Below are 25,250 nucleotides of genomic sequence, written 5' to 3' on the forward strand. Positions count from 1 at the left end.
AGTGGCCACAGATGGCTAACAGATGCAGGTAGAGTTGGAAACAGAAAATTCGGTGGAAGCACTGAATAGACGGTGCAGGCCCCCCTTATGTATGTATCTAATTTTGAAGTTATTTTTCTCTCTGTGCTGACATTTTTAACACAGAATTTTGGTATAAACGGAGGTAGAGACAAGGGGGAAAGCTAGATTTCTTTGTAGTGTGTGATTGAAGCTGTTTTGGTAACTGTATGTACCTCGGATTTGCACTTTTCAAGAGCTGCTTCTTAAATGTACCCTCTTGACTCTGCCACTACGAGTTTTTGCCACTGAATAATATTCCACATCCTCTAGCAGGACTCTTGTGTGCCTTTGGCGAGGGAATTGAAAGAGACAGACCTCAACATATGGTCCTGGCTTAAAAATATAATCCATTATAAAGCCACTAAGACCTTTAGTTTTGTACTCCAGGGACAACCCCAAGATATGAATTATTTTACTGTTACAGTCAAACTGTCCCTGTATTTGCTGGGGGTGTTTTCTATTGGAAAGTTTGTAGTTCTTGATAAATAATGCCCAACCTCTTCCCCCCTCCTTTCTAAATGATGAGGCTGTTCTCAGCATCAAAAGGACACACACACAAATTAAAACAAAATTAAAAAACATTTGATATGCTGACTCACTCTACTTTCCGTCATAAGGTCACACAAATGAAAAGCCAGAGAACAACTGTATCACAATTGTTTTACTTATCAGTATCAAATTACATAGTAATGAATGACATTTTTAGAACATCTCTCTTGAATACTGTCATACATACAAATAAAGATCTCTCAGTTATTTGAAGTACATTATTTGTCTTAAAACTGTGCGTTGAAATAAAAAGATTCCGTTTTGGCATATCCTGATGAGAAAACCTGCATGAATATTTCTGTACTTCACTTTCACAAATGTATAATATATCTGCTTTGAGATGCATCCTTCAGCTCGCAACAGGAGAATATCCTGTTATGGGCTTTTATTTATATCATAAGAACACCCTGATCTTGCCCTGGAAGAAATGAGCCCCCTGCCCCCAAATCTACAAGATCCTGCGCTTAATTAGGAGCCTACTCCTAAACCTCCTAAAGTCAGCAAGATTGCTCTGGACCACACAGCCTTGGGTAAGCTCCCTGAAACATGGGCAAATTCCTATGTAATGCAGTGGAAGCAGGAAGGAGCCCTGTGTGTGTGAATATAGCACACATAGGAGCAAACAGTGCAATTCCTCGCACGAGTACATTGCTGTTAATTCAGTCTTCGGCCAATTAAAGTTTTTGAGGGTTTCTCACCTGCTCAAGCTGAGCAGGATTGGTCAGGGTAGAATATATCAGACGACTATATTAGAAGAGCTTACATCACAGCTAAACAGTGGCGGGTGCTTTCATACAGAGTTGCTCCTAGGAACTGTACGAAGGGAGTACACAAGTGTCAAGCCAAAGAGAGCCTGGCCCCTCAATGTAAAACGTGCAAGACACCGTTGTGCTGGAGACAGGGAAAGGGCACTCAAACAGAGATGTGCGAAAGGTCAAAGTGAATCCAAAGTACAGAAGACTCAGTGCAGGGCAGCTGGGGAAAGGGGTCAATGGAGGGAAGGTAGGCAGCGTCTCCTCTTGATCCTCGGAGGTTGCCCAAGTATCAGTGGAAGTCGGGCTTCTCTGGGAAGGTGCAGCCAGAACGCTTTATGATCACGCTGGCGGCGTAGTGTCCTGCGCGGATGCACTCGGTCAGCGGCCGGTCGTAGACAAGCTGCGAGAGGAAGCCTGCAGGAGAAGAGGGAAAGGAGGCGTTATGGAGAGAGTGCTGGGAGCCACACAGGAACGTGCTGGGAGGCGGTGGCTGCAAGGCGACACTCACATCAACTTGTGTTTTGGAGTCGGAGGCATCTACATGCTTTGGTAGCTAACTACAGCTAGACTAGCGCTTCGTCCGTCCTCTGAATGCCAGGCCATGTGGTTTGGGGCTCTTCGGCAGACACTCTTCCAAAGACCCAGGAAGAGGGAAGACCAGTGGGGTCAGCTGAAACATCTGACTTCCTGCTTTGGGACCTTAAGGCATGGGTGAGACTGGTTCCTCGGTCTCGTTGTTTACACCTTAACTTTTATAGCCTATTCTATCCTGTGTGGGTTTAGAGACTCCCCCCTCTCCCGCAACTTCTCCACAGCAAGCAAATGGAATAAGGGATCGAAGAGGCAAGCGCTCAGTCCACATTTTAAACTTGAACCAGCCGACTTCACCAGTCCCAGCCTTTTACACAGACTGGAATAGGCAGCCAAGAATTGGAGTTGGTGCCGCTTTGAATTTTGCTATGCCATTTTGATTTTAAAAAGACGCACACAAAAACAAACAAACAAAAAAACCCACACCAACCCCACCCCACAAGATGTATTTTAGAGGAAAATGCATTGAAAAGCTATTTTTTTAAAAAAATGAATTTTTGTGCATCTTTTAAAACACAGTGAGTCTGCAACTTACGCACATTTAACTTGTGTGCATTCAGCTTTACACATGTGACAATAAGTAAAATAAAATAAAATAGAATAGGGAGGAAAGGGGGTGGGTTCCAGGAAAAATGACTTTGGTAATCCCACCCACCATTGAACCTATTGGTTTTTTTTACTATACACCATTATGGCTTTAGATACAATTCCTGGACTATAACCCCCACAAAAGTTGTGGGCTTATTGTATGGGAAAGGGAAAAAAGTCAGAAAGGACATATGCATCAATGCATGGGAAACTGACACAGAAAAATGACTGGCTGATCTATTCATCTATCCCTAGCTAGAGACAGCTACACAAAATAAAAATCACATACGAACTATTTAAAGAAAGGGGGGGAAAGAGTCTCAGGTATGTGGGTGATAGAGAGCTGTCATATGAGCAAGTCATGGACTCATGCATTCCTTACTTCACATGCTCCAATTCACATCGTTTGCACTGAATAGGAAGAAAATATTGTTTGCTGTTACATCCAAACAGTATTCACTTGTCCTCCTAATCGGAACTGGAAGCTATTTCTAAATCATAGTTTCCAAATCTGCTTTGGAAAGCAACCAGAAACCGTAGCTTGCAGGTTTGGTTGTAACAGCAAACAATGGCTTGTTCTATCTAGGAAGTACAGAAGTTGGAGTGACTGAAGAATGGAATTAAGTGGAAGGGAGGGAGCACATGAGCCTTGGGCTCACTCATGCAATCTCAGACCATGTGCGGATAAACCCATGGTCTCTGCAACACTACAGAAGATTTAATAAGATTTCACTCCCAGGTCTCAGAACAGACCTCCTCTCCACCTCCAACTGTTCACGGCTGTCAGAAAAGGTGCTATAGAGTGTGATGGGCTGTGTGGAGGCCAGAACTCTTTAATGACCACCTTAGACTTATGACAAAACCTGATTTTATGAAGATTACAGGATGCACCACGGTAACTGACCACCAATTATGCCCGTGTTTAGAAAAAGGAAACTGCACATCCCAACGATGGCACGGTCTCTTTTCATATATACGCTCCCCTCAACCTCCATCAACGGCATAGTTTGGTCAAAGAGAGTCAAGACCCCAAGAAGGGAAGACCCAGCCTAAGTCGGATGACATCCCCTCAGCGTTTCCAGAAATCCTTCATATTCCCATAAAACTTGTGCTCAGGAAATGCTTTCACTAAGCCAGGGCTCATCCTACTTTTGGTGATACTCTCTGAAATTAGAGTCTATAGATTCTGGCCTACTAATTGGTACCTTTTTTCTGATGTTCCCAAATGGCCCAGGAACCAGGCTTTCCCATTGCTCATTTCCCCTACAGCATCTCCTCAAAAATGCCAGTCATAGTGACACTCGTGACATCTGTTTCCTATTATGACACCACTAAGTGGGGAGTTCTCAGCCCAGACCTCCCACATGAGTTTCCAAGTGTCTGGGCACACTGTGTGTGTCACCTTAACCCATGTCATATGGATGCCTTTCTCATTCGGTTTCTCCCTTTCATTACATGCTTATGTGAGGTTGAGATTTACAACATGGCAAAAGCCATTTAACCCAGATGCTGCCCTTTGAGCAAAATATCACCATGTGATATTATAAAAATGTAAACATAAACCAAAGTGCAGCAAAGACAGGCGTAGACCGCCAATACGCCGTGAAATGTGGTAGTGCTTTACAAAATAGGCTTGCCCCAGCCACAACTAATGTGGAAAAACCCTGTAACTACACACAGATGGATGGCGCTCTCACGGACACTTGATCATCCATTCACACATTTGAAATCTATCCTCGTTCACACATTTAGTATACGAGAGGAAGGCAAAGGGTCAACTAAGTAGGTGCTCTAGTGGCAGTCAGCACAGTGAATCCCACCAACGCAGTGTTTCTCAAACTTGGGTCCCCAGCTGTTGTTGGACTACAACTCCCATCGTCCCTATCGAGCAGGACCAGTTGCCAGGGATGATGGGAGTTGTAGTCCAAAAACAGTCGGATACCCAAGTACGAGAAACACGGCTCTAGCGCAATGGGGCTTCCCCACTCCCCTCCCAAATTGGTTCAGGGTGGGTGGGGTCTGGAGAGCCCCCCAGAGAGAGCATTCTGTTATGCCGGCGGAAATGCTTGCGCTAACAGAACAACGGAGCACAATGCTGAATTCCTCCCAGAGATTTCCCCTTAAGTGTTTGTGTTTATGAACTTGGAATTCTGAGAACTACCATGGATCGGTTGGTCGGCGTTAGCCTTGAAAGACTTGCATTCTAGGTCTTACTCAAATGTGAGGCAGATGCTGGATGTTACCATTCAGACAACCAGAAGACGGGAATGTTCGCTTAATGCAGACAAAGGGGTTCAATTTTGGATATGTACCCTAAGGACGCCTAGAAATTGTAGTGCTTAATTTTGGGGGTGGAGTGATTGGGAAGTATGTCAGGACTCAAGTCTGTTCAGTAATACCACCACTCTCCATTACAACCCCTTCCTCTGATCATTCATAGATAGATAGATAGATTCTCTGTAGTTAATAGGTAAAGGTAAAGGGACCCCTGACCATTAGGTCCAGCCGTGGCCGACTCTGGGGTTGCGGCGCTCATCTCACTTTATTGGCCGAGGGAGCCGGCGTACAGCTTCCAAGTCATGTGGCCAGCATGACTAAGCCACTTCTGGTGAACCAGAGCAGTGCACGGAAATGCTGTTTACCTTTCCGCTGGAGCAGTACCTATTTATCTACTTGCACTGTGACGTGCTTTCAAACTGCTAGGTTGGCAGGAGCAGGGACCGAGCAACGGAAGCTCACCCCGTCACGGGAATTTGAACCGCCAACCTTCTGAACAGCAAGTCCTAGGCTCTGTGGTTTCACCCACAGCGCCACCCGCGTCCCTAAGTAGTTAATAGTGTCAGGAAAAACCTCTGCTCTGTATTTTTGCCTATTCTTGCTTCACATAGTCCAGGGTTGAAACCTGGCATTGAATGTAGATGTTGCAGCCAAAGTAGGAATTAAGCTCTGCAGAAATATTAGGAAACCTGTTGTTAAGAGAAGCTTCTGGTTTCTGTTAATTATTGAGTATTAAGCAGTCATGAGAAGCACAACAGTAAGAACATAGGAAACGTCCGTCCCCTCCCCAATTTGAGCCAGTCACTTGGGCAGATTGAAAACAGGTTTGTTTTGACAACGTTCTTCTAGACAACAACGGAGATTGCGATGAATACAGATCAGATGGCCTAATAAAGGCTGCTGCCATCACTGGGAAGAGAACGAAGTATTCCCAGGACAGGAGGAGAATACTTTGGGTCGAGTGTAAAGACCACAGGAATCTCAATGATGACCATCTCCCACCTAAGGTTGCCAGACACCTCCTAGTGGTGGCAAGCAATTCTCCCTACCAAGTGTGGCTACACGGACAACGTCGGAGCAGCGTGTCTGGACAAAATCAGATGGTTTCCGAGTAGCACAATGAAAACAATCTGCTGTCCGTTAACTTGACATGCATTCTTACAGGACAAATCATTGGATACAAGAGAGAGAGAGGGAGGGAGCGCGTCAGGCACGGAAACCCAACTGTCTGGAAGGCCTGAAGCTTGCCAGCAAGTTTCTAGGTGGTTAAAGCTCAAGAACTAGTGGTGCCTTGCATGTATATAAAAATTAGGCAGATAAAAACAGCAATTTCTGAGTCAGTGTGTCTAGAATGCATTAGGCAGGTTGCCAAATCCACACAGACACAGAAAACAGAGTTTGGCAAAGAGCAGGAGGAGTTCTGCTCTCCCCTCTCCCTCATAGATGAAAAGTGTGTTTGTGTGTCCCATTTTGGCCAGTGCTCAAGAACACATACAAAAATAGCAAAGGGTGGGAAGGATCTTACAGACTGAAAACACAACAGCCATTCCTCACGACATCTAGAAGTAAGACTCTTCCAGTCCACAACTCTTTAATGAATAGCCTGCCCCAGCAATCTGAGGTCTGGCTGTATAGGTGCTCACCTTTTCTGGGAATCCCTTCAAACTGTAGTGCTGTGAGAGGTGCAGTGTGTGTGTGTGTATTAGGGATCTTTAACGAATAATTCTCCATATTTTAACCCATTTCCAAGATTCTGATTTCAACTTCAGCTCATTTTGCCTGTCCCAATAGGTTTCCAAGCCTGCTAGGAACGGGGGGGGGGGGGAGACAAAGATGGCCACCCCTCCCAGGTGTTGCATATGGAAGGGCTCTTATAATTCTCTTCATATCTGTGTGGGTGAAGATCCTGGGCAAGAGCCTGGGTTCTGGTGTTTAGCTGCTGCTGGCTCTGTAGGGTGTTACACATCAGGGGCCTGAACTTTTGCAGCTGGGCTCTCATTTCCAAGGTTCTCCATCACACAGGGAGCCTCCCTGTTGAGGAAGTTCAGCCCCCAGTACATGCTTTTAAATAAAAAAGCAAATTATAAACAATAATTTTTACGGTGGGTTTTTTGTTTGTTTTTTACATTACATGTGAAAGCTCAGATGGTTCAAATTATGAGACCTAACAGTTAAAAATCAAATAAAAAGCCTGGAGTTCTGGCAAGACTGTTTGGCTGAAAAATGTTTTGCCTTTGCTGTCAAAAGATGTTTACTTTTAGGCCAAAAGAGGAATAGAAAAAATATTTTTATAAAGGAAGACCCTAAGCCAAATGAACCCGGCTTCGATAGAGAAAGCTGCTGGTGTTTGTCAATTTGTAATAAATCTTTTCCACCAATTGCGTACAGTTTAATGCGTTTCTGCACCCCTGTTTCTGCTTCCTTAAATACTTTTTAAAAAAGAAGTAAAGAAACATTCATGCCAGCCCATGAAACGGGGCTTTAGCCTTGTTTACATGACAGATCTTTGAAAAGTTCAAGCTGCAAAAGACTCAAACATTTTCTTTTTGTTGTTAAAAAGACAATGTACTAAATATGAAACCATTGCCACCATGTTTGAATGCTCTCACTGGCATTTTGCATCGCATTTGGTGGAAACAGCTGCTCACCCCAGCCAGCCATGTGTTATTTACGAAGGTGCTGCTGTGATATTCAATCATCCCCCAGCTCTTTGCTAATAGCGCTCTGATTTCTGGAAGACTTTCAGAGTCGCTGGCATGGATGATGGGCTGCCCACGAGGCAGGTCAATTGCAGTTAGGTGGTCAGGCACTCAGAGCTTCACGCAGACGATTTGCCATCTTAATCAGCGAACAAACCAACTAACACCAACACGATGCGATGTCGACGATTTAATTGTGTGGCAGATGGCGACCGTGGCAGCCAAAAAGTATGGTCGATTTGCCTTTATCAGACCCAGGCTCGGCTACTCTGAATGAAAACTTGCTTTCTTTTTAGTGTTTTAAAAGATGCAACTTGGCATCTAATTTCATGCCACTAGGAATGGCAAACAACTTTAAACATTAAACATTCCGGATTAGCCCTGCTGAAGTAAATTGGGGCATGTTTTGGGTAGGACTTGCGGTTTGCCACATATTTAGAAATTTGGCCCATGGATTTTCAAAGAGTTGGCATAGATCTTATGCAAGGACAACTATTTCTTAAAGGGTCGTCTCTCTTCTCTAAAAGGTGGAATACAAACCTGTGCTTCCCTCCAATTAGTAAAGGTACCCCTGCCCGTACGGGCCAGTCTTGCCAGACTCTAGGGTTGTGCGCTCATCTCACTCTAGAGGCCGGGAGCCAGCGCTGTTCGGGTCACGTGGCTGGGTCACGTGGCCAGCGTGACGAAGCTGCTCCGGCAAACCGGCACCAGAGCAGCACACGGAAACGCCGTTTACCTTCCTGCTAGTAAGCGGCCCCTGTTTATCTACTTGACCCGGGGGTGCTTTCGAACTGCTAGGTTGGCAGGCGCTGGGACCGAGCAACGGGAGCGCACCCCGCCGTGGGGATTCGAACCGCCGACCATGCGATCAGCAAGTCCTAGGAGCTGAGGTTTTACCCACAACGCCACCCGCGTCCCTTCTCCCTCCAGTTACTTTAATACAAATGGCTGTGAGTGACTTTGGACTAAAGGTGCCCCCAGAGTTTGCATGTTTGTATGAGTGACGTCTGAATTCTCTGCTCATGGTTATTAAAAAGGGGAAACTCCAATGGACCCTTGGGCAAAATGTGCACCTGAAAAATACATATGGAGCTCATTTCATTTTGCTGTCATTCACTCATCCTCTGCCCGTGATTTGTCGTAAAGCCCAAGGTTGCCTCCTGCTGATTTGACAAGTATCTCCAAATGTTAACTTGGCATGGTACCCAGCAAATATTTTCAGCTGCCATTGATCTCTATCCTGATGTACTTTGTGTGACATCAAAGATCCCAAACCCACATCCCTCTTTGCAAATAACTTTATCCCAGAGAACATTTTGTTGTTGGACAAAATAAACACTGGGGAGAAGTCCCCCATGATATTCTTGTGGAGAAGTTGGTAAAATGTGGACTGGACAAGGTAACTGTCAGGTGGATTTGTAGCTGGTTGACTGAGTGAATCCAAGACATAAGTGGAAACTACTGCAAACCATCCCTTCCCTCACCTGCCCCAACTCAAAGCCATGTAGTTAGCAGATTTTACAGCTTAAGGATTATATCAATGCTGGTGGTCAACAAAAGAGGTTTAAAGACTCTCTCAAGGCAAATCTAAAAAAATGCAGTATAAACACCGACAACTGAGAAACACTGGCCTGCGAGAACTCCAGTTGGAGAACAGCCTTTATCAAAGGTGTCATGGGCTTTGAAGACACTCAAACTCAGGATGAAAGGGAGAAACGTGCCAAGAGGAAGGCATGCTTGGCAAACCCTCATCATGACCAACTCCCGCCCAGAAACCTATGTCCCCACTGTGGAAGGACGTGTGGATCCTGAATTGGCCTCCACAGTCACTTACGGACTCACTGCTAAAACCTTACTTGGCTACGAGGGATCGCCAAAGAAGAAAGAAGCAAGAAAAAGCTGTTCCACTAGCGCAACAGAACTTCCCCTTCCTCTCATCTTCTCCCCCTGCTTTCCACAACCTTAAAATCTGCTCCGCATAGTTGCAGGACCAACTGGAGCAGATTTTGAGGGCACATGGGGAGGAGAGAGGAAGGGGAGGTCTGGTTGCACAAGCAGAACTCCATGCATGCAGTGTTGGATTTGACCTTAAATTTCTGGCAATTCTAACTTATCCCCTTGCAGCTTCACTTAGCTTTCCACATCCACGACAGACAACAATGAAAAACTGCAGTTCGGCTCATCCGCCCTGACACCATGCTAAGGACTTGCTTCCCCCTCACCAAGTAAAATCAATACCATGTTTGAGCAAACACACTTACAGCTTTATTAGGATGTCTTGCTTGTTCTGTAACAGCTACTTGAAGCTGTGGTGGCAAATCGACTCAGCTCAGTTAAACCTAGAGAGCTGGGTAAAGAGGCCCATCAATAAGGTTGTTATAAAATACTCTGCAGGAGTCCAGAAAGCTGGAACAAACAGCCTGCGACGTGTCAATATTTTTACTCAATATCAATATTTTTCATCTCCAAGAATGAAAAAAAAAGCACAATGAGATCATTGCTTATCAAATGGACCACATGCTAAATAGTAAATGCTTCTTTCCTAGCCAAGTTTGACCCAAACACAACATTTTAAATGATTCCCCCCACATTTTGCTATCCATTAGTTACACAAGGAGAGCAGAAAATATAAAATTTGACGTAGCTGTGGCAACAGAACGAAGTCAAATAGGAAAGGAATGCACACATGGCTCTATTGCTGGCTTCCTCAAACTCAGCCCTCCAGATGTTTTTGGCCAACAACTCCCATGATCCCTAGCTAGCAGGACCAGTGGTCAGGGATGATGGGAATTGTAGTCTCAAAACATCTGGAGGGCTGAGTTTGAGGAAGCCTGCTCTACTGCATCTACTTAGTCTTAGTTTGGGATGGGGATGGTGGTTAAAGGGTGTTAGGGAGAAGTTTAGAGGAAGAGAGAGGCCGCTGCACGTAGGTGTTGCAGAATGCATAAGGTCAGCGTGGGAGAAAAGGTGGAGTCCTTAAGGGGGCAGGAGACCTCTGGGCAGATGACAGTGATGGAGCTGGATGGGCAACAGTCTATATCAGAATAAAGGAAGGGAAAGGGTATAAAGGGCTTGCAGGTAAGGACAAGGAGTCTGGGTCAGACCAGGAAGCTGACAGGAACCCCATGTACAGATTTAAGGAGTGGGGTGTCACACTGTCAAGCAAAATGAAAAAGGTGACTGGCTTTGGGCATCGGAAGTTTGGCATCAGGAGTGAAGGAGCTAAGGAGAAGAAGAAGAAGAAGAAGAAGAAGAAGAAGAAGAAGAAGAAAAAGAAGAAGAGTTTGGATTTGATATCCCGCTTTATCACTACCCGAAGGAGTCTCAAAGTGGCTAACATTCTCCTTTCTCTTCCTCCCCCTTCCTCCCCCACAACAAACACTCTGTGAGGTGAGTGGGGCTGAGAGACTTCAGAGAAGTGTGACTAGCCCAAGGTCAGCCAGCAGTTGCATGTGGAGGAGCGGAGACGCGAACCCGGTTCTCCAGATTACGAGTCTATCACTCTTAACCACTACACCACACTGGCCCACCACAAGGTGGGCTTGTGACAATGGAAGGGCACATACAGAACAGAGAGCAGGAGGTGTGTGGGGCCTCGTACAGGTCTCTGAAAGACCAATCTGAAAGACCAAAGTCCACCCCTGATGGGAAGGGTGGGAAGGCCAGAGCTGAAGTGATGGGGAGGCAAGCACAGTGATTTTTAAAATAATTATACGCAGCCTGCCCCCCTCCCTTGCTTGAATCCTATTTGGGCCAACCATTGTGAGTTTCTTTGGGCAATGCTTAAGCAAAAGCTTTTCCAGGGACTCCTGCATTGGCTCATAATGTGCTGGTGAATTCTAGCACAGCTGCTTGAGGACGGTAGTTCGGAGGATGGATGAGAAGGCAGCCGCGTGCTTCCAAACCAAAGATGTAGTGCTCTCAACACCCAGAGGAGTGGCTGGCATGAAGAAGGTGGCGGGGAAGGTTTAAGCTGGACAGAAATTTGGAGGGCTTTAAAAGAGGATTAGACAAATTCACAAAGGATAAGGCTACCAATGGCTACTAGCCGCGATAGCTATATTTTGCCCCCACTCTCGGGGGCAGCATGCCTCTAAATATCAGTTTCTGGGAACTGTTGTTGCACATGGATCCTGTCTGTGTGATTCCCATGCTGGTTACTGTGAAAACAGGATGTTGGGCTATGCTGGGCATTTGGCCTGATCCATCAGGGCTCTTATTAACTGCTATCCTGGAGCAGGCACCCTGTTATAGCAGCATACAGTTCTCCTGTTCATTTGGAAACATAATCAGATTCTGCAATTCTCATTTCTGTGCGGGTGGGTGGAAGTATTTGGTGACTCCAGATTTAGGACTGGGAAGCCTCTGCCACCAACAAAGGGGATGCCAGGACTAGACTACAATGCGGCTATCCGGGATGAAGGAGTTTGTCATCAAAATCGCAGCAGACAGATGTTACAGGAGGAAGGAACAAGGGCATCCTTCCCAGACTCCCCCCACCCCCAACAGAGCAATAAAGTGCTTACAGAGCACAGCATAGGAAGGCTGTGGGGTGGGAAGTAAAAAGGTGTTATTTATGCCTTTCCCAGCTCCCGAAACTACAATGCTGTCTGGAGCCCACAGCAGGAAGAGCTCTTCTCCTCCTCCTCCTGTGTGTGAGGTCCCACTTGCTAATATCTTTAAATGTGGCTGGAATCTTTAAAAGGAGAGGCAGTTTCTAAATGGCAATAACTGGATTAGAAAATCCATAGCGCTGTACAGCCAAAACATTTATCAAAATAATAAGGATCTTTCAAATATGACAGAGAAAAATACACCGAAAGCATATAATTTGGCAATATTTAGTTTATGGAAGGCCAGTTACAGAGACCAAGAGGCCTCAGAGAAGCCTGGCTCGAGATACGGCATTTATCTTGGTGGGTTAAGAATGACACAAATTGCCAAGCACGGCCATAAGCGGGTAGCTGGAATGACAGCCAGCCCTTTCCAAGTCAAGACAGATGCTTCATCAGAAAGTTCAGCTATTATACCAGGGGAAACAGGCTGTCAGTCAAAAGGCTGAATTTTATTTTCAACGCTTTATACAGCTGCAATAAGAGGATCCTCAGAGTCAAATCAGACGCCAGTGTTGAGCTAATCTCTCTCGCACTTTATCTTCACTTGGAAGGAAAGAAACCATAGCTAAAACATCCTTTGGTCTCCGCTACCCCCCAACCCTGCCATGCTTCATTCATGAAGATCTTTAGAACAGAAAAAGCTATATATATTTAATGAATGACACAAAGCTAGCTAGCAGCTGATAAATAATGAAGTTCCTCAGAGCAACGCAAACATTTAAGGGATGTATTTCAGGGCTCTGACATTATATCCAAGGGGGAAAAACCCTTATATAAATAATATTTGAAAGGGCTGCTGAAAAACAGAAGAAGCATAAGGACACTGTAGAGAAGTTGTGTTAACAACAACAGACCCACTAGAAGCAGCAGATATTATAAGCTTGACCAAGATGTACTTCTGAAGCACCATCAGTGGCAATGTGTTTTAGTAATGTATCTCTCTGGCACACCAAACGTGTTTTTCAACAGTGTGCAAATTACAACCTAGAGAACAAGGCAGAAAATGAAGATCTTGCTGGAAAAGCTCAAAGCATACTTTAAGGCTTCGATGCACACCTTAAAAGATCTCCCAACATGGGTTCAACATACTTTGCCAGCTGAATAATAGCTGCTGGATAGTGTAGCTCCCCTGGACAAAGAAAGCAAAAGCTTTTATTCAGTCAGTACAGAAAGAAGAGCCATCCCACTGATCTGGGCAGGATGTGGAGCTCATACCCCGAATCAGGAAACCAAATTATGGCAGAAATATAGGAACTAATAAGAGGGAAGGTTTGAGCACTTTAAGACAGGCAACGAAAAGGCACATGCTTCTGAACTGTGCAAAATGCTGGATTTTGCTAAAGCTAGGGTTCAGCACTTAAAAGGGCACAGTCACGCAGAGGTGAACTTGGGAGAACAGCAGCTTCAGAGAAATTTTATAATTAAGCTATGCTACAAAAGTTCTGTAAACAAACAAAAACAAAGAAGGAAAAGTATTTCCCTTCCAGTTCAAAGTGTGTTTGCCATGAGACACAAAACTGATCCCCACTACAGATGACCGATGGTCCACATAGTTTGACAGCTTCAGTTGGTCCTGATGGCAGCTTTTTCTCACACACCCTTTCCCTGCAAAATAGCACCTAATGTCTTCCTCAGTTCATACAGCGATGGAAACTAAATGCTAAAGGGCAATGGTAGAGAAGATGCTAAAAGCTGCTCCTAACCCTGGCACTGGGAATCCATGCCTGCTCCGCCCCTGGTAGCAGGGATGCGATATGCCCCAAACGGCCTCGGCCCAGTAAACCTGAAGTAGCGTCTCCACCCCCATCATTCAGCCCGGACACTGAAATCCAGCTCCAAGGGCCTTCTGGCAGTTCCCTCACTGTGAGAAGTGAGGTTACAGGGAACCAGGTAGAGGGCCTTCTTGGTAGTGGCGCCCTCTCTGTGGAACACCCTTGCATTAGATGTCAAGGAAATAAACAACTACCTGACTTTTTAAAAACATCTGAAGGCAACCCTGTTTAGGGAAGTTCTTAATGTTTGATGATTTATTGTGTTTTTAATATTTTTTGGGAGCCGCTCAGAGTATGTGGGATAGTAGTAGTAGTAATAATAATGCATTTTTGCAATTCTCATGGGTCTATGTAATGTACATGTCCACGTTCCCTCCATCACAGACAGAGTCAGTTGCTGCCACTCCTGTTATTTCCCCCTTCTTCCATGCCACTTGTACCTTGAAGAACAGCAATGGTCCCTGCTCATCAAGGCAACTCTATTTTCACTTCCAAGACCTCACTCAAAATACTGCCCTATGTCACCATAGCCAGTTTTGAATTATTCACAGCCAATTGTTTTTTATTTGATCCAGCCAGATCCTCCTGCTGTCCCTCTCTTTTTCTGTTCATCTTCCTTAGACCAAAAGACTTCCAAACAGAAGCTTCGTGTTGCTTCCAGTGCTCAGCAGACATTTGGATGCTCTTGCAAACTAAGGGGTTGGCACATGCACAGAAGCATAATGTTTACAGTTACCAACGTATTTAGTTTGTCTTGATAAAAAGGAAATGTCATCTGCCATACAGCTGAGTTAAAGCTGCTCAAGAAGGTCACTGAAGACATTCGGAGTTTTGCTTTTTCCTAAATACTGGTGTGCTTATGAGGATCAGTCAGATGTCTTAATTCTGCACTCAATAAAGATTTTTGCCATTAAATGTTTCTGTGCTTTTGAACTATAGTGGTACCTCGGGTTACATACGCTTCAGGTTACAGACTCTGCTAACCCAGAAATAGTACCTCGGGTTAAGTACTTTGCTTCAGGATGAGAACAGAAATTGTGCTCCTGTGGCGCAGCAGCAGCAGGAGGCCCCATTAGCTAAAGTGGTGCTCAGGTTAAGAACAGTTCCAGGTTAAGAACGGACCTCCAGAACAAATTAAGTACTTAACCCGAGGTACCACTGTACCAGGTTATCAGTGACAACGAACAGCATTTCTAGGCTGTTAAATGAGGGCCATATTTCCAGGTGAGGCAGCCTTTTTTCTATACCCTCTCTATCGCCCTCACTCATGATGCCAGCCAGAGAATTCCCTCTAGAGCTGTCAAAGAATCATAGAGTTGGAAGGGACCCTAAGGATCATTTAGTCCAGTCTCCTGCAATGCAGGAATATGCAACTGTCCCATGCATGAGAATATGCATTCTTTGTCCCCACTTTACAAACGGACAGTGCTCACAAGTCCTCTTTCTGTCTTAGCGGCATCCTTCAATTCTCCTCCCTTAGCCAAATATTGATTTCTTTAAAAACGCACGTTGTGCACTGCAAACCTAGTAAACCCAACTAGAAAGTTCCCAGATTTCTACCATTTCTTGCTTAACTTTCTAGAATTCCGGTACAATTTTTCTGTCTGGCCCCTACTATTCTGTGGTTGCCCCCATTAAACAACAACAACTCGTTGCTTTCAATACTTTCCTGAAGGCAAGGCTATAAATGTTTTAGTCCAAGTACAATCGTACCTTGGTTTTTGAACAGCTTAGTTCCCAAAGGTTTTGGCTCCCGGACATCGTAAACCCGGAAGTGACTGTTCTGGTTTGCAAACTATTTTTGGAAGCCGAACGTCCGACAGGGCGTCTGCAGCTTCTGTTTGGCTGCAGGAGCTTCTTGCAGCAAATCAGAAGCCGTGATTTGGTTTTTGAACGTTTTGGAAGTCGAATGGACTTCCGGAACGGATCCTGGTCGACTTCCAAGGTACAACTGTATTGCAGATAATCCTCCCAGCTTAAAATGTGCCTTGTATGAAAGTGATTGATAGGTGCAACATAACATGGAATTGGGCCTCATAGGGCTTGCTCTAGAAATCAATTCTGTGGATGGTGTTTTTGAAATAAAAAGTTGTCAGGTTCCCTGAGTCTAAAATGGTGTGCCATAGATCATGCAAAGGCTAGAGCCTGACTGGGCCCAACGGCTTAGGGTAGAGACTGATGATGGGGCAGAGTTAATAAGCAAAAGTTCTCAGTCAGAGCAAAAAATACTCTGTCCCTTTACCCCAAGATGCTAGTCCTTCCTCCGCAAGAACTTCAGGTCAAGCCCTGAGACTCTGCAAGTCTATTTGGAGAAAAGCAAAGGTCCAATAGGATGTCTCGAAGCTCACTGTAGTGAAAGCCTTCAAAAAACATATTGCAAGACCCAGAGATTGCAGTAACCAAGAGAACTTGTTAGGGCTTATGTTGAGATATTTTGAACCACAACAGCTACAAAAATATAGATGTAATGCTCCAATGCCAAAAAATATTATGGTTGCAAATGGATATAAAAGTAGCAGCAGATGTGACTTTCCTTCTGACTTTTAGCCTTTGTTTTTTAACTCTTTGTAGTCTTTTTGTATTCGCACATCAACTGCCTAGGAACCAGACGAACAGGAGGGGAAAAATTGTTCAAACGTTACGCTCGGTTATTTACATACTCTTTAATATTCACCACAACTTGTTTAAAAGAACAGCAATGTGCTAAAATTTTAAAGCCACGAGGGATTCTGAGTACGCTGCATAACATATTTGATGCAGCTTGTTTATGCAACATTCTGACAGATACAATTAATCTCGTGAAAACAATGTGGATGTTGCATAGGAGCACATTATCTTTAAAGCCACAAAACACATTTTTCCCTGGGAGAATTAGCAGTCTATTAAAACACAATCTTAGGGAGGAAAATGGAAGCTTGAAAAGAACAATCTGACATTCTGTACTTCAGGAAAGGAACACCCTGCCACCACCTGCCCATGTTCTCGAATAAAGGATGGAGGGGGGGGGCACTTCCAAATAACATGGATAATGCAAATGGCACGTACCTCCCACGAAGGCATCACCAGCTCCGTTTGTGTCCACGATCTCGCTCTGGTCACTAATTAAGACCGGGAAGGCTCTTACTTCATTTTCTACAAGGGGGGAAAGAAAGAAAAAGATGCCTGAGGAAACGATTGATACCATCCAGAATTAATACGCTGCAAAGAAGGAAGGATCGCCTCATAAGAACCGATAACCAAAAAATTGCTTCGCGAAGCATCTCAGTTGGAGCATGGATTAGATCAGAGCTTCTGGAAGCCAACGGATGCAATAAAAGATGGCTTGAAACAACCTGGGCCATGCGAAGAAGCAGTAAAGAGCATGGCCTTTGTGCCTTTCTAGACGAAACACGCTGGAACAACATCTGTTTTGAAGAAAAAGCGACCCTAGGTGTTTGGTTTGGTTTTACGGTCTTAATGGAAACATTTCCTAGTCTTGGTCCTCCCCCCGCCCCCCCGCCCCCCGGTATTACAGTTCTGCTAGCCGACTGTTTCAAGTGATTTAAAAATTGTGTACCATTCTCCGTGTAACTTGTAATGTGTGGGTGCAATAATTTTGGAGTGTCGGGGTCACAGATTAAATACGTACTACTAATTAATCAGCTAGGGCTTTCCAGGGGTAATGTCATAAGGATGTGATAAAAACATAATTACCACCTTGTTAATGTGTAAATTACCAGAGTCATAGAAGGCTATACAAGTTCTGTCTCGCAGTCATTGAAGGAATACACCAAATGTGCTTTGGGAGGCAGATGAGATGGGGGAAAGCAAGCAACTCCCCTCCCAGGAGACCATAGGAGCTTTCATTGGTGGGTTGGTTTGTTTTTAAAAAATGTACACAGGTACCACTATAAGGAATGTGGCAGCATGATGTAGCACACTACACAGTTGTCAAAATGTTTAGGGAGATCGAGAGCAATCATGTAAAACAGTTCAAGCAAGGAAGCTGGATTGAGCCTTGTACAGCTCCTTCTGGCAACGCCTGCAGCCAAGCTGGTGTCAAAGTGCTCTGCTTTCCTTTGGACCACATCCATGAGGCTGAGCAGCCTAGAACCTCCGTACACAATGCCCCGGGGAGGTCACTCTGGTGCTAACACAGCAGTTTGACTTCACCCCTGGAGGCACACTCCATTGTCTCTCGAGACAGACAGCTGCCAACAACCCCCCCCCCTGCAGATTACGGCAGGTACCTGTTTACTGAATCTAATCTAATAAATCAATTAAAGGTAACCCAGCTTTATACACATGGTAGTCTGTCAGCTGGGGTAGATATCCCTCCATTTGCAGTGCATTAACTCTGAACTATTGCCATTAAAGCAGGGGAGGCCACAAGGGTCACACACCTAAGAAGGAATAAAAAAAAATCCTTCCAGTAGCACCTTAAAGACCAACTAAGTTAGTTCTTGGTATGAGCTTTTGTGTGCATGCACACTTCTTCAGATACACCTAAGAAGGGTAGGCCAATGTATAAAAGCGGCCAAGCCTTCTGCATATTTTTAATTGAACAGCAATAGAAAAGAATAAAATTGACCCGCAATGGCAAGCACCAGCAATGAGTTCCAATGAATTAATGTCGTTTATTACGCACACACACGCACAGTTCAGGTCTCTCACCCAGAAATTTGCAAACTGATGGTTAGCTCACCGAGTTACGCTTGTTTAAGTAATGTGGGTGGAAGTGAGCTGTCAGTAAGGGGGGGGGTGTATGGAGGCAATCTCAGCTAAGCACTGTCAGGAAACTCTAGAGTGTTCTGGAACTGGTGATTACAAGAGTCATGAGAAAGGAAGGGCGCAGCAGGGAGACTGCAGAGACCTCCGCAAATGTCACAAGCAACAACGAAAACCCTCCAGAAGCGCCCCTAAGTGCTACAGCACTATGTTTCCTCTCCCAGCCCTTTGTGCTTGAGTGCTGTAACCAGTGGCGTAGCGTGGGGGGTGCAGGGGGGGCCGGGCGCACCGGGGGCAACATCTGGGGGTTAGGGTTAGGGGGCGCAAATCCACGGGTTAGGGGCGCAAATCCACGGGTTAGGGGGCGCAAATCCACGGGTTAGGGGGCGCAAATTACTTGCCTTGCCCCGGGTGCTGACAACCCACGCTACGCCACTGGCTGTAACAGAGAGTGCATGATTTTCTTCCCGAGCCCAAGTGAGGAGCAAATTCACACAATGAGAAGTATGTGCCTGCAAGAGATGGGTTAGCCAGAGCGTGGGGCTGAGCTGGGTTGATGCACCAGGGAGAGTGGTCCTGAACAGGCTGGTGCCCCAGTCAGCCTCAGCAGCAACACAAGGGCCGCCTGGCTCTTCTCTCTGCTCCAAGCAAAGTGGCAAAGAATCAGCATAGTGACAAAGACTTGGATCTCCTCCTCACTTCACACCGCACCCTAATGCAGATGGGGCAGGGTGTCTCTATACCTGCTCTCTGCAACATAAACAGACTCCAGGAGCTCCAGTCATGGAATGCCCCTATTACATGTAGTTTGACCCTTAGGATAAAGGAGCAGAAACACATAACAGGGCTCAAAGGTGAATTTCAGCCCTGGTGTCCCGCTCTGTAGAAATTAAGGGCCAGCTACTCTCTTCCTTAGGGACGCAGGTGGCACCATGGGTTAAACCACAGAGCCTAGGGTTTGCCGATCAGAAGGTCAGCGGTTCAAATCCCCGCAAAGGGGTGAGTTCCCGTTGCTCGGTCCCTGCTCCTGCCAACCTAGCAGTTCGAAAGCACGTCAAAGTGCAAGCAGATAAATAGGTACCGCTCCGGCGGGAAAGTAAACAGCGTTTCCGTGCGCTGCTCTGGTTCACCAGAAGCGGCTTAGTCATGCTGGCCACATGACCCGGAAGCTGTATGCTGGCTCCCTCGGCCAATAAAGCGCCGCAACCCCAGAGTCGGTCACGACTGGACTTAATAGTCAGGGGTCCCTTTACTTTTACTCTCTTCCTTGCACAAAGCAAGCCATCCCCAAAAGGTTGAAGCTTTAAAAGGCACTGAACATAACCCCCCCCCCCAACATTCGGCCAAATTTTATTCATTTAATTTGTATGCTGCCCTTCATCTAAAGATCACACAGCGGTCCACGACATAAAAATCCAAAGTGAGAACACAAAACCCCCTCCCACAAGCACATTTAAAAGGCCACAGAATTTTAATTGGAATGGTTATTGAGAAATGCTTTTGCCTGGAGCCTTCATTACATATCTTTAGGCGCCAGGCGAGCTTCCCTGGGGAGAGCATTCCTCAAGAGGGGGGCCACCGCAGGAAAGGCCCATTCTCAAGTTGCTACCCTCACACAAAGAGGGGCCTCAGATGATGGTTGCAGGGTCTGCATCAGTTCATATGGGGAGAAGCATCCTTGAGGTACTGCAGTCCTGAGCAGTTTAAGGCTTTATGGGTAAAAAAACAACACTCTGAATTGGGCCCAGAAATCAAACAATATAGGCAGCATCACGCAGGCTCATCTCCTCCCCTGCCCCAAGGCTTAATTTTTGTGAGAATTCCACCCCCGAATCTGTTTCATCTGAGCCCTAAAACATGCAACATACCAATAAAGCAAAGTGTCCATTAAACTGTGTGGACTATATTTCCTTCCCTTCTGAAATTATCACAGGAAGGGTGACAGTACATAAGGCAACAACATATTTGCATTGCCGTCTTTTGCTCTCCATTCAGCAGTGCTCAAGGAGTGCCCAAGATGATCAAATGCTTCTCCCACTGTCTTCAATGGGATCCAACCAAGCTTGAAAACATCTCCACCTTTTGATACACATTTCCCAAAGCTTACATTTAGCACTTTCTTTGTTTGGTCCCATCTTGCTTACGTTAGGATATAAATTCAGGATGTGAACCAGTCAAAGGCATGATATTGCATGCCGCACATGCTGCCAGACACTTTGGGATTTGTGCAGAAAAAAGATATTGTGAAATTTAGATAGATTTCACAGACAGGTTTTCCTACAGGAAAAAGCACAGACCACCAAATGTCTTGCTCTAGGATAAAACCGTATGGTTATTGGTATAGCTCACGCGAGTCTTCTTTTATGTCCCACAACATCTCTCAACCCTTACGGGAATTAACTACTTTTGACACATGAACACATTTCAGACAAACAGACCCCCCCCCCCCCAATTTCACTTTGCCTTTGGAATTTGCTCTACTTCTCAGGCTGATTTTTAGATTAAAATAGATCAAGTACCCCCCCCCCCCAGCTTTTTACAGGGTTTGTTGCTACTGGCACTACCAAATTGCAATTAGCTCACTGTTTTTATGTTTTAATTTCTGTTGTGGTTTTGCGGTGATGTCTGCTTACCTCCTACTGTTAGCCACTTTGAAAATTCATTTAAAAGGAGGGATATAAATGCTTTAAATACAGGTAGTTAAGTTAGCAGTGAGAGATTTTACTTTCTTGGGCTCCATGATCAGTGCAGATGGTGACAGCAGTCACAAAATTAAAAGACGCCTGCTCCTTGGGAGAAAGGCGATGGCAAACCTAGACAACATCTTAAAAAGCAGAGACATCACCTTGCCAACAAAGGTCCGTATAGTAAAAGCCATGGTTTTCCCAGTAGTGATGTATGGAAGTGAGAGCTGGACCATAAAGAAGGCTGATCGCCGAAGAATTGATGCTTTTGAATTATGGTGCTGGAGGAGACTCTTGAGAGTCCCATGGACTGCAAGAAGATCAAACCTCTCCATTCTGAAGGAAATCAGCCCTGAGTGTTCACTGGAAGGACAGATCGTGAAGCTGAGGCTCCAATACCTTGGCCACCTCATGAGAAGAGAGGACTCCCTGGAAAAGACCCTGATGTTGGGAAAGATGGAGGGCACAAGGAGAAGGGGACGACAGAGAATGAGATGGTTGGATGGTGTTCTTGAAGCTACTAGCATGAGTTTGATCAAACTGCGGGAGGCAGTGGAGGACAGAAGTGCCTGGCGTGCTCTGGTCCATGGGGTCACGAAGAGTCGGACACGACTAAACGACTAAACAACAACAACAACAAGTTAAGTTAGCTGATAGCTGTTGATAAGACTGCCATCTAACAACAGAGCAACTTCCCTTCCTGCCCACAAAAGCCATATAAAATAGATGCAATGTGAGTTAATCATGCAGTGTGTGAGGTGTAGGGGTTAGAGTGTCTACCTAGGACCTGGGAGATCTGGGTTCAAATCCTCACTGGGTCATGAAGCTCATTGGGTGGGGACTTCAGACAGTTACTGCCTCTCAGTCTAACCTAAGTCACAGGGTTGTTGTGGGGGATTATACAGCATGGGCTGACAGCAAAATAGACACAGGGCTATTCTGCGCTCCCTAGGTGTGTACAGAACTTCCAACCCAAAACTTGTATATCCTTGAAGTAAGTTTGTGATTGTCATTTTAGGCTTGAATGAAAAATCCACAGGGGATAGGAGACAAGTTTCGTAAACCTGCATGCACATGCAAGTTGCTTGGTCTTATTTTGATGCCATGTGTCACAACCTTTTAAAAGAGCAACAGTTAATATATATTGGAAAAGTCCATCTTTGCCCACTAGGTTTGCTTTTCATCGGAGTTGGAACTGTTCCACTGAACTGCCAAAACACACCACTTCTCCATGCTATTGACACGGCCGCTCAAGTCAGAAGTCACAACTACAAGTTTCTGTTTATTTGGTCTACCGTTCATCAGCATCAAATACAATATAGGGTTATCAAGACAGCCGCAGCAGAAAGAGAGAAAAAAAGACAAAATACCTGCACATATATTATGCCTTTTGAAACGAGAGTATAACAAAATCCACAAACAATCAGAAATAGTTAAAATGCAGGCAATTCTGACTTGTAACTCAGCTCCCCTTTAACCATTAAGACCTAGATAATTTATGATGAATAAATTTATTTCATATGGAGGAGGATCAGATCCTCCTCTAGTTTCTAATGCCACTTTTTCAGAATTAGTTCCACCAAGATCAGTGTGGTTTTCTGTGATCTGAGGCTCATAGCTGTCAACATTTCCTTTTTTTAAAGGGAAATTCCCTTATTCCGAATAGGATTCCTCGCAAGAAAAGGGAAAAGTTGACAGCTATGCTGAGGCTTAGAATTTGCCCATTAAGATGAAGGCAAAGAATTCATCTGAGGTCTCCAGACGTAAAGTTGGATGGTATATCCCTATAAAAATTACAGCATAGCTGAATGTGGGCTAATGTAGAAAGTTACTTTTGTAAGGGTAAACCCTCAAGTGCCAACACATCCCAGTTTCTCATTTGGATGCCATGGAAATCTGTGGTTAAGTGGCTTCCTGACTTGTTTGCCAGCTAAAGAGACAAATGAAGCAGGCAAATGCTACAGGTAGGTGAACAGAGCTTCTGCAAATATTGGGTTTTTAAGTCAGGATTTGATTGTCTGAACACGGCTGCTGTCATGCCCTGCTACAGGTACACATTTAAACCCTTATTTCTGATTTTATCACTGATGTGTTTAGTAAAATTACAGGGTTATAATCTTCTTTTGGTTCCACCAATTCCTCCCTCAGGCTTTGTAAACTCTGTTTCCTTTAATTAAGATCTCCGCAGACTACTAATTTTTTTCCTGCTTCTAAGAACAGAGGTTTGCTTACTAAGTGGCTTTTCTCAAGACTCATGTAGCTTTTATATCTATATGAAGGAGAAGATGATGCTTGTACAATGAGATTTGAAATTTCTGCTAATCCCTAAGGGTTAGATTCAGCTCCCAACTGCATCAAAACATGGAGTAAATCACACTGATCTCAGTGGGATTAATTCTGAAAGCGTGGCATTAGCAACCAGTGAAGGATCTGACCCTCCAAATGATATAAATTTATTCATCCTAAATGAGTTGTTGATTGTTCCTTTGATAATTAAGTACACAAGTCTATGATCCTTTTAGGATCACCTAATTAGTATCCAAATGATTTCACTTAATTGCTGCTGTAATTGGAATGTATAGGATTTACCTCCCTTCAAAATAATTATATGCACATTTTAGTATAAATTATGCAACAGTTTATTTAGTTTATAGATTATTTCCCACATATGGAACACAACTCATTAGGATGCTAGTTATCATAATCACAGTTTTGACAGGCATTTTCTAGCAAGAGCTCCTGAATCGTGCCTTTGCACAGCAAACCTTTAAAAACATAGCTCTGGGATAAAGCTACTCATAAAAGAAACAGAATGTGGCTTAGTAAGATACTCCCCTCCCCCAACAATTTACAGTAAAACCTAAAACTATAAAAATACCCATCATGTTGCTCAATATGAATTCAACAGCCAACTAGGCTAGAAGGCATAAATTAAAAATATCCCTCTTTCACTTTTCAAGAACGTAGTCAAGTTTATGACATAGCCTGTCATTTTAAATTACCCTTATTTTAAAACATTGCTTTACAGCACTATTATCTAACTACATTTTGGTTTTAGGTTTTCCTTTTTGACCCATTAATCTGTTTTGTTGTGTTTTTTTTTAAAATACCCCCCTCCAAATTTAAGCATGCATATGTGGAAAATAGCACGTTGGGAACATTCTGGCAAAAGGACAAAAACTAAATACTTTGTCAAATCTGTGGACATTTTTCTCCTTGGAGCTACTAATTGTTATGAATGAAGAGCAAAGGGAGGAAAATAGAAATTGATTTACTGTACAGATAAGGGGCTACATTATCTGTGTGCGCTCATGCAGCGGGAATCGGCTGAAATCAATTGAGCTGTATCCTTTCATTTACTGTTCCTGTGTATTTGGCCTAATGTTCTGTGTTACTCAAATTATCAAGTCAACAAGCTATTGAGTTACAATAAGGGTTGATATGTTTTGCCAGTGATAGGCAAAACGTTTGTGGGGAAACCTACTGCCCAGCCCGACAAAGTCCTCTGATGCAAGTTATTGCCTGCAATTTCTGAAATCACAGAGATGATAGGACACAAACATGGGGACTTCTCACCTCCCCTATCAGCAGTGGTTCATTGGCACGAACCCTCTTGTTAATTTATGCTGAAAGTAATTTTCTGTAGTGTACTTGTGACGTACAGAGAGTTTTCTGTGGTGCTTTCTGAGAACCAGCTGGAGGCAGATGATTAAAACGGCACTCCCTCCTTGCAGTAAATTGGATAGCTGAGAAATTCCGCACCATTGCAATGTTTCTCAAACTTGGGTCTCCAGCTGTTGTTGGACTACAACTCCCATCATCCCTAGCTAGCATCACCAGTGGTCAGGGATGGTGGGAGCTGTAGTCCAGCAAGAGCTGGAGACCCAAGTTTGAGAAACAGCGTAGGCGAGGATGGGAACCTGTGGCCTTCCAGATGTCCGACTCCAACTCC

At 44.6% G+C, this 25,250-nt stretch overlaps 1 protein-coding gene across 3 annotated transcripts in view; it reads right to left on the reverse strand.

Moving 5' to 3' along the window:
* Nucleotides 1–703: 703 nt before the first annotated feature.
* The window catches only part of ADK (adenosine kinase), a 201,487-nt gene continuing 176,940 nt past the window's right edge, over nucleotides 704–25,250 (reverse strand). For all 3 annotated transcript variants that reach the window (XM_082223636.1, XM_082223637.1, XM_082223635.1), the window contains exons 10-11: nucleotides 16,953–17,039; nucleotides 704–1,778 (exon numbers count right to left, since the gene is read on the reverse strand). In XM_082223636.1, the coding sequence (XP_082079762.1) occupies nucleotides 1,654–1,778; nucleotides 16,953–17,039 (212 nt within the window). In that variant the 3' untranslated portion in view covers nucleotides 704–1,653. The remainder of the gene's footprint in view (nucleotides 1,779–16,952; nucleotides 17,040–25,250) is intronic.

The sequence above is a fragment of the Podarcis vaucheri genome (genome assembly GCF_965113315.1).
Source record: "Podarcis vaucheri genome assembly, chromosome: 5".
In the NCBI taxonomy this organism is placed as follows: Eukaryota; Metazoa; Chordata; class Lepidosauria; order Squamata; family Lacertidae; genus Podarcis; species Podarcis vaucheri.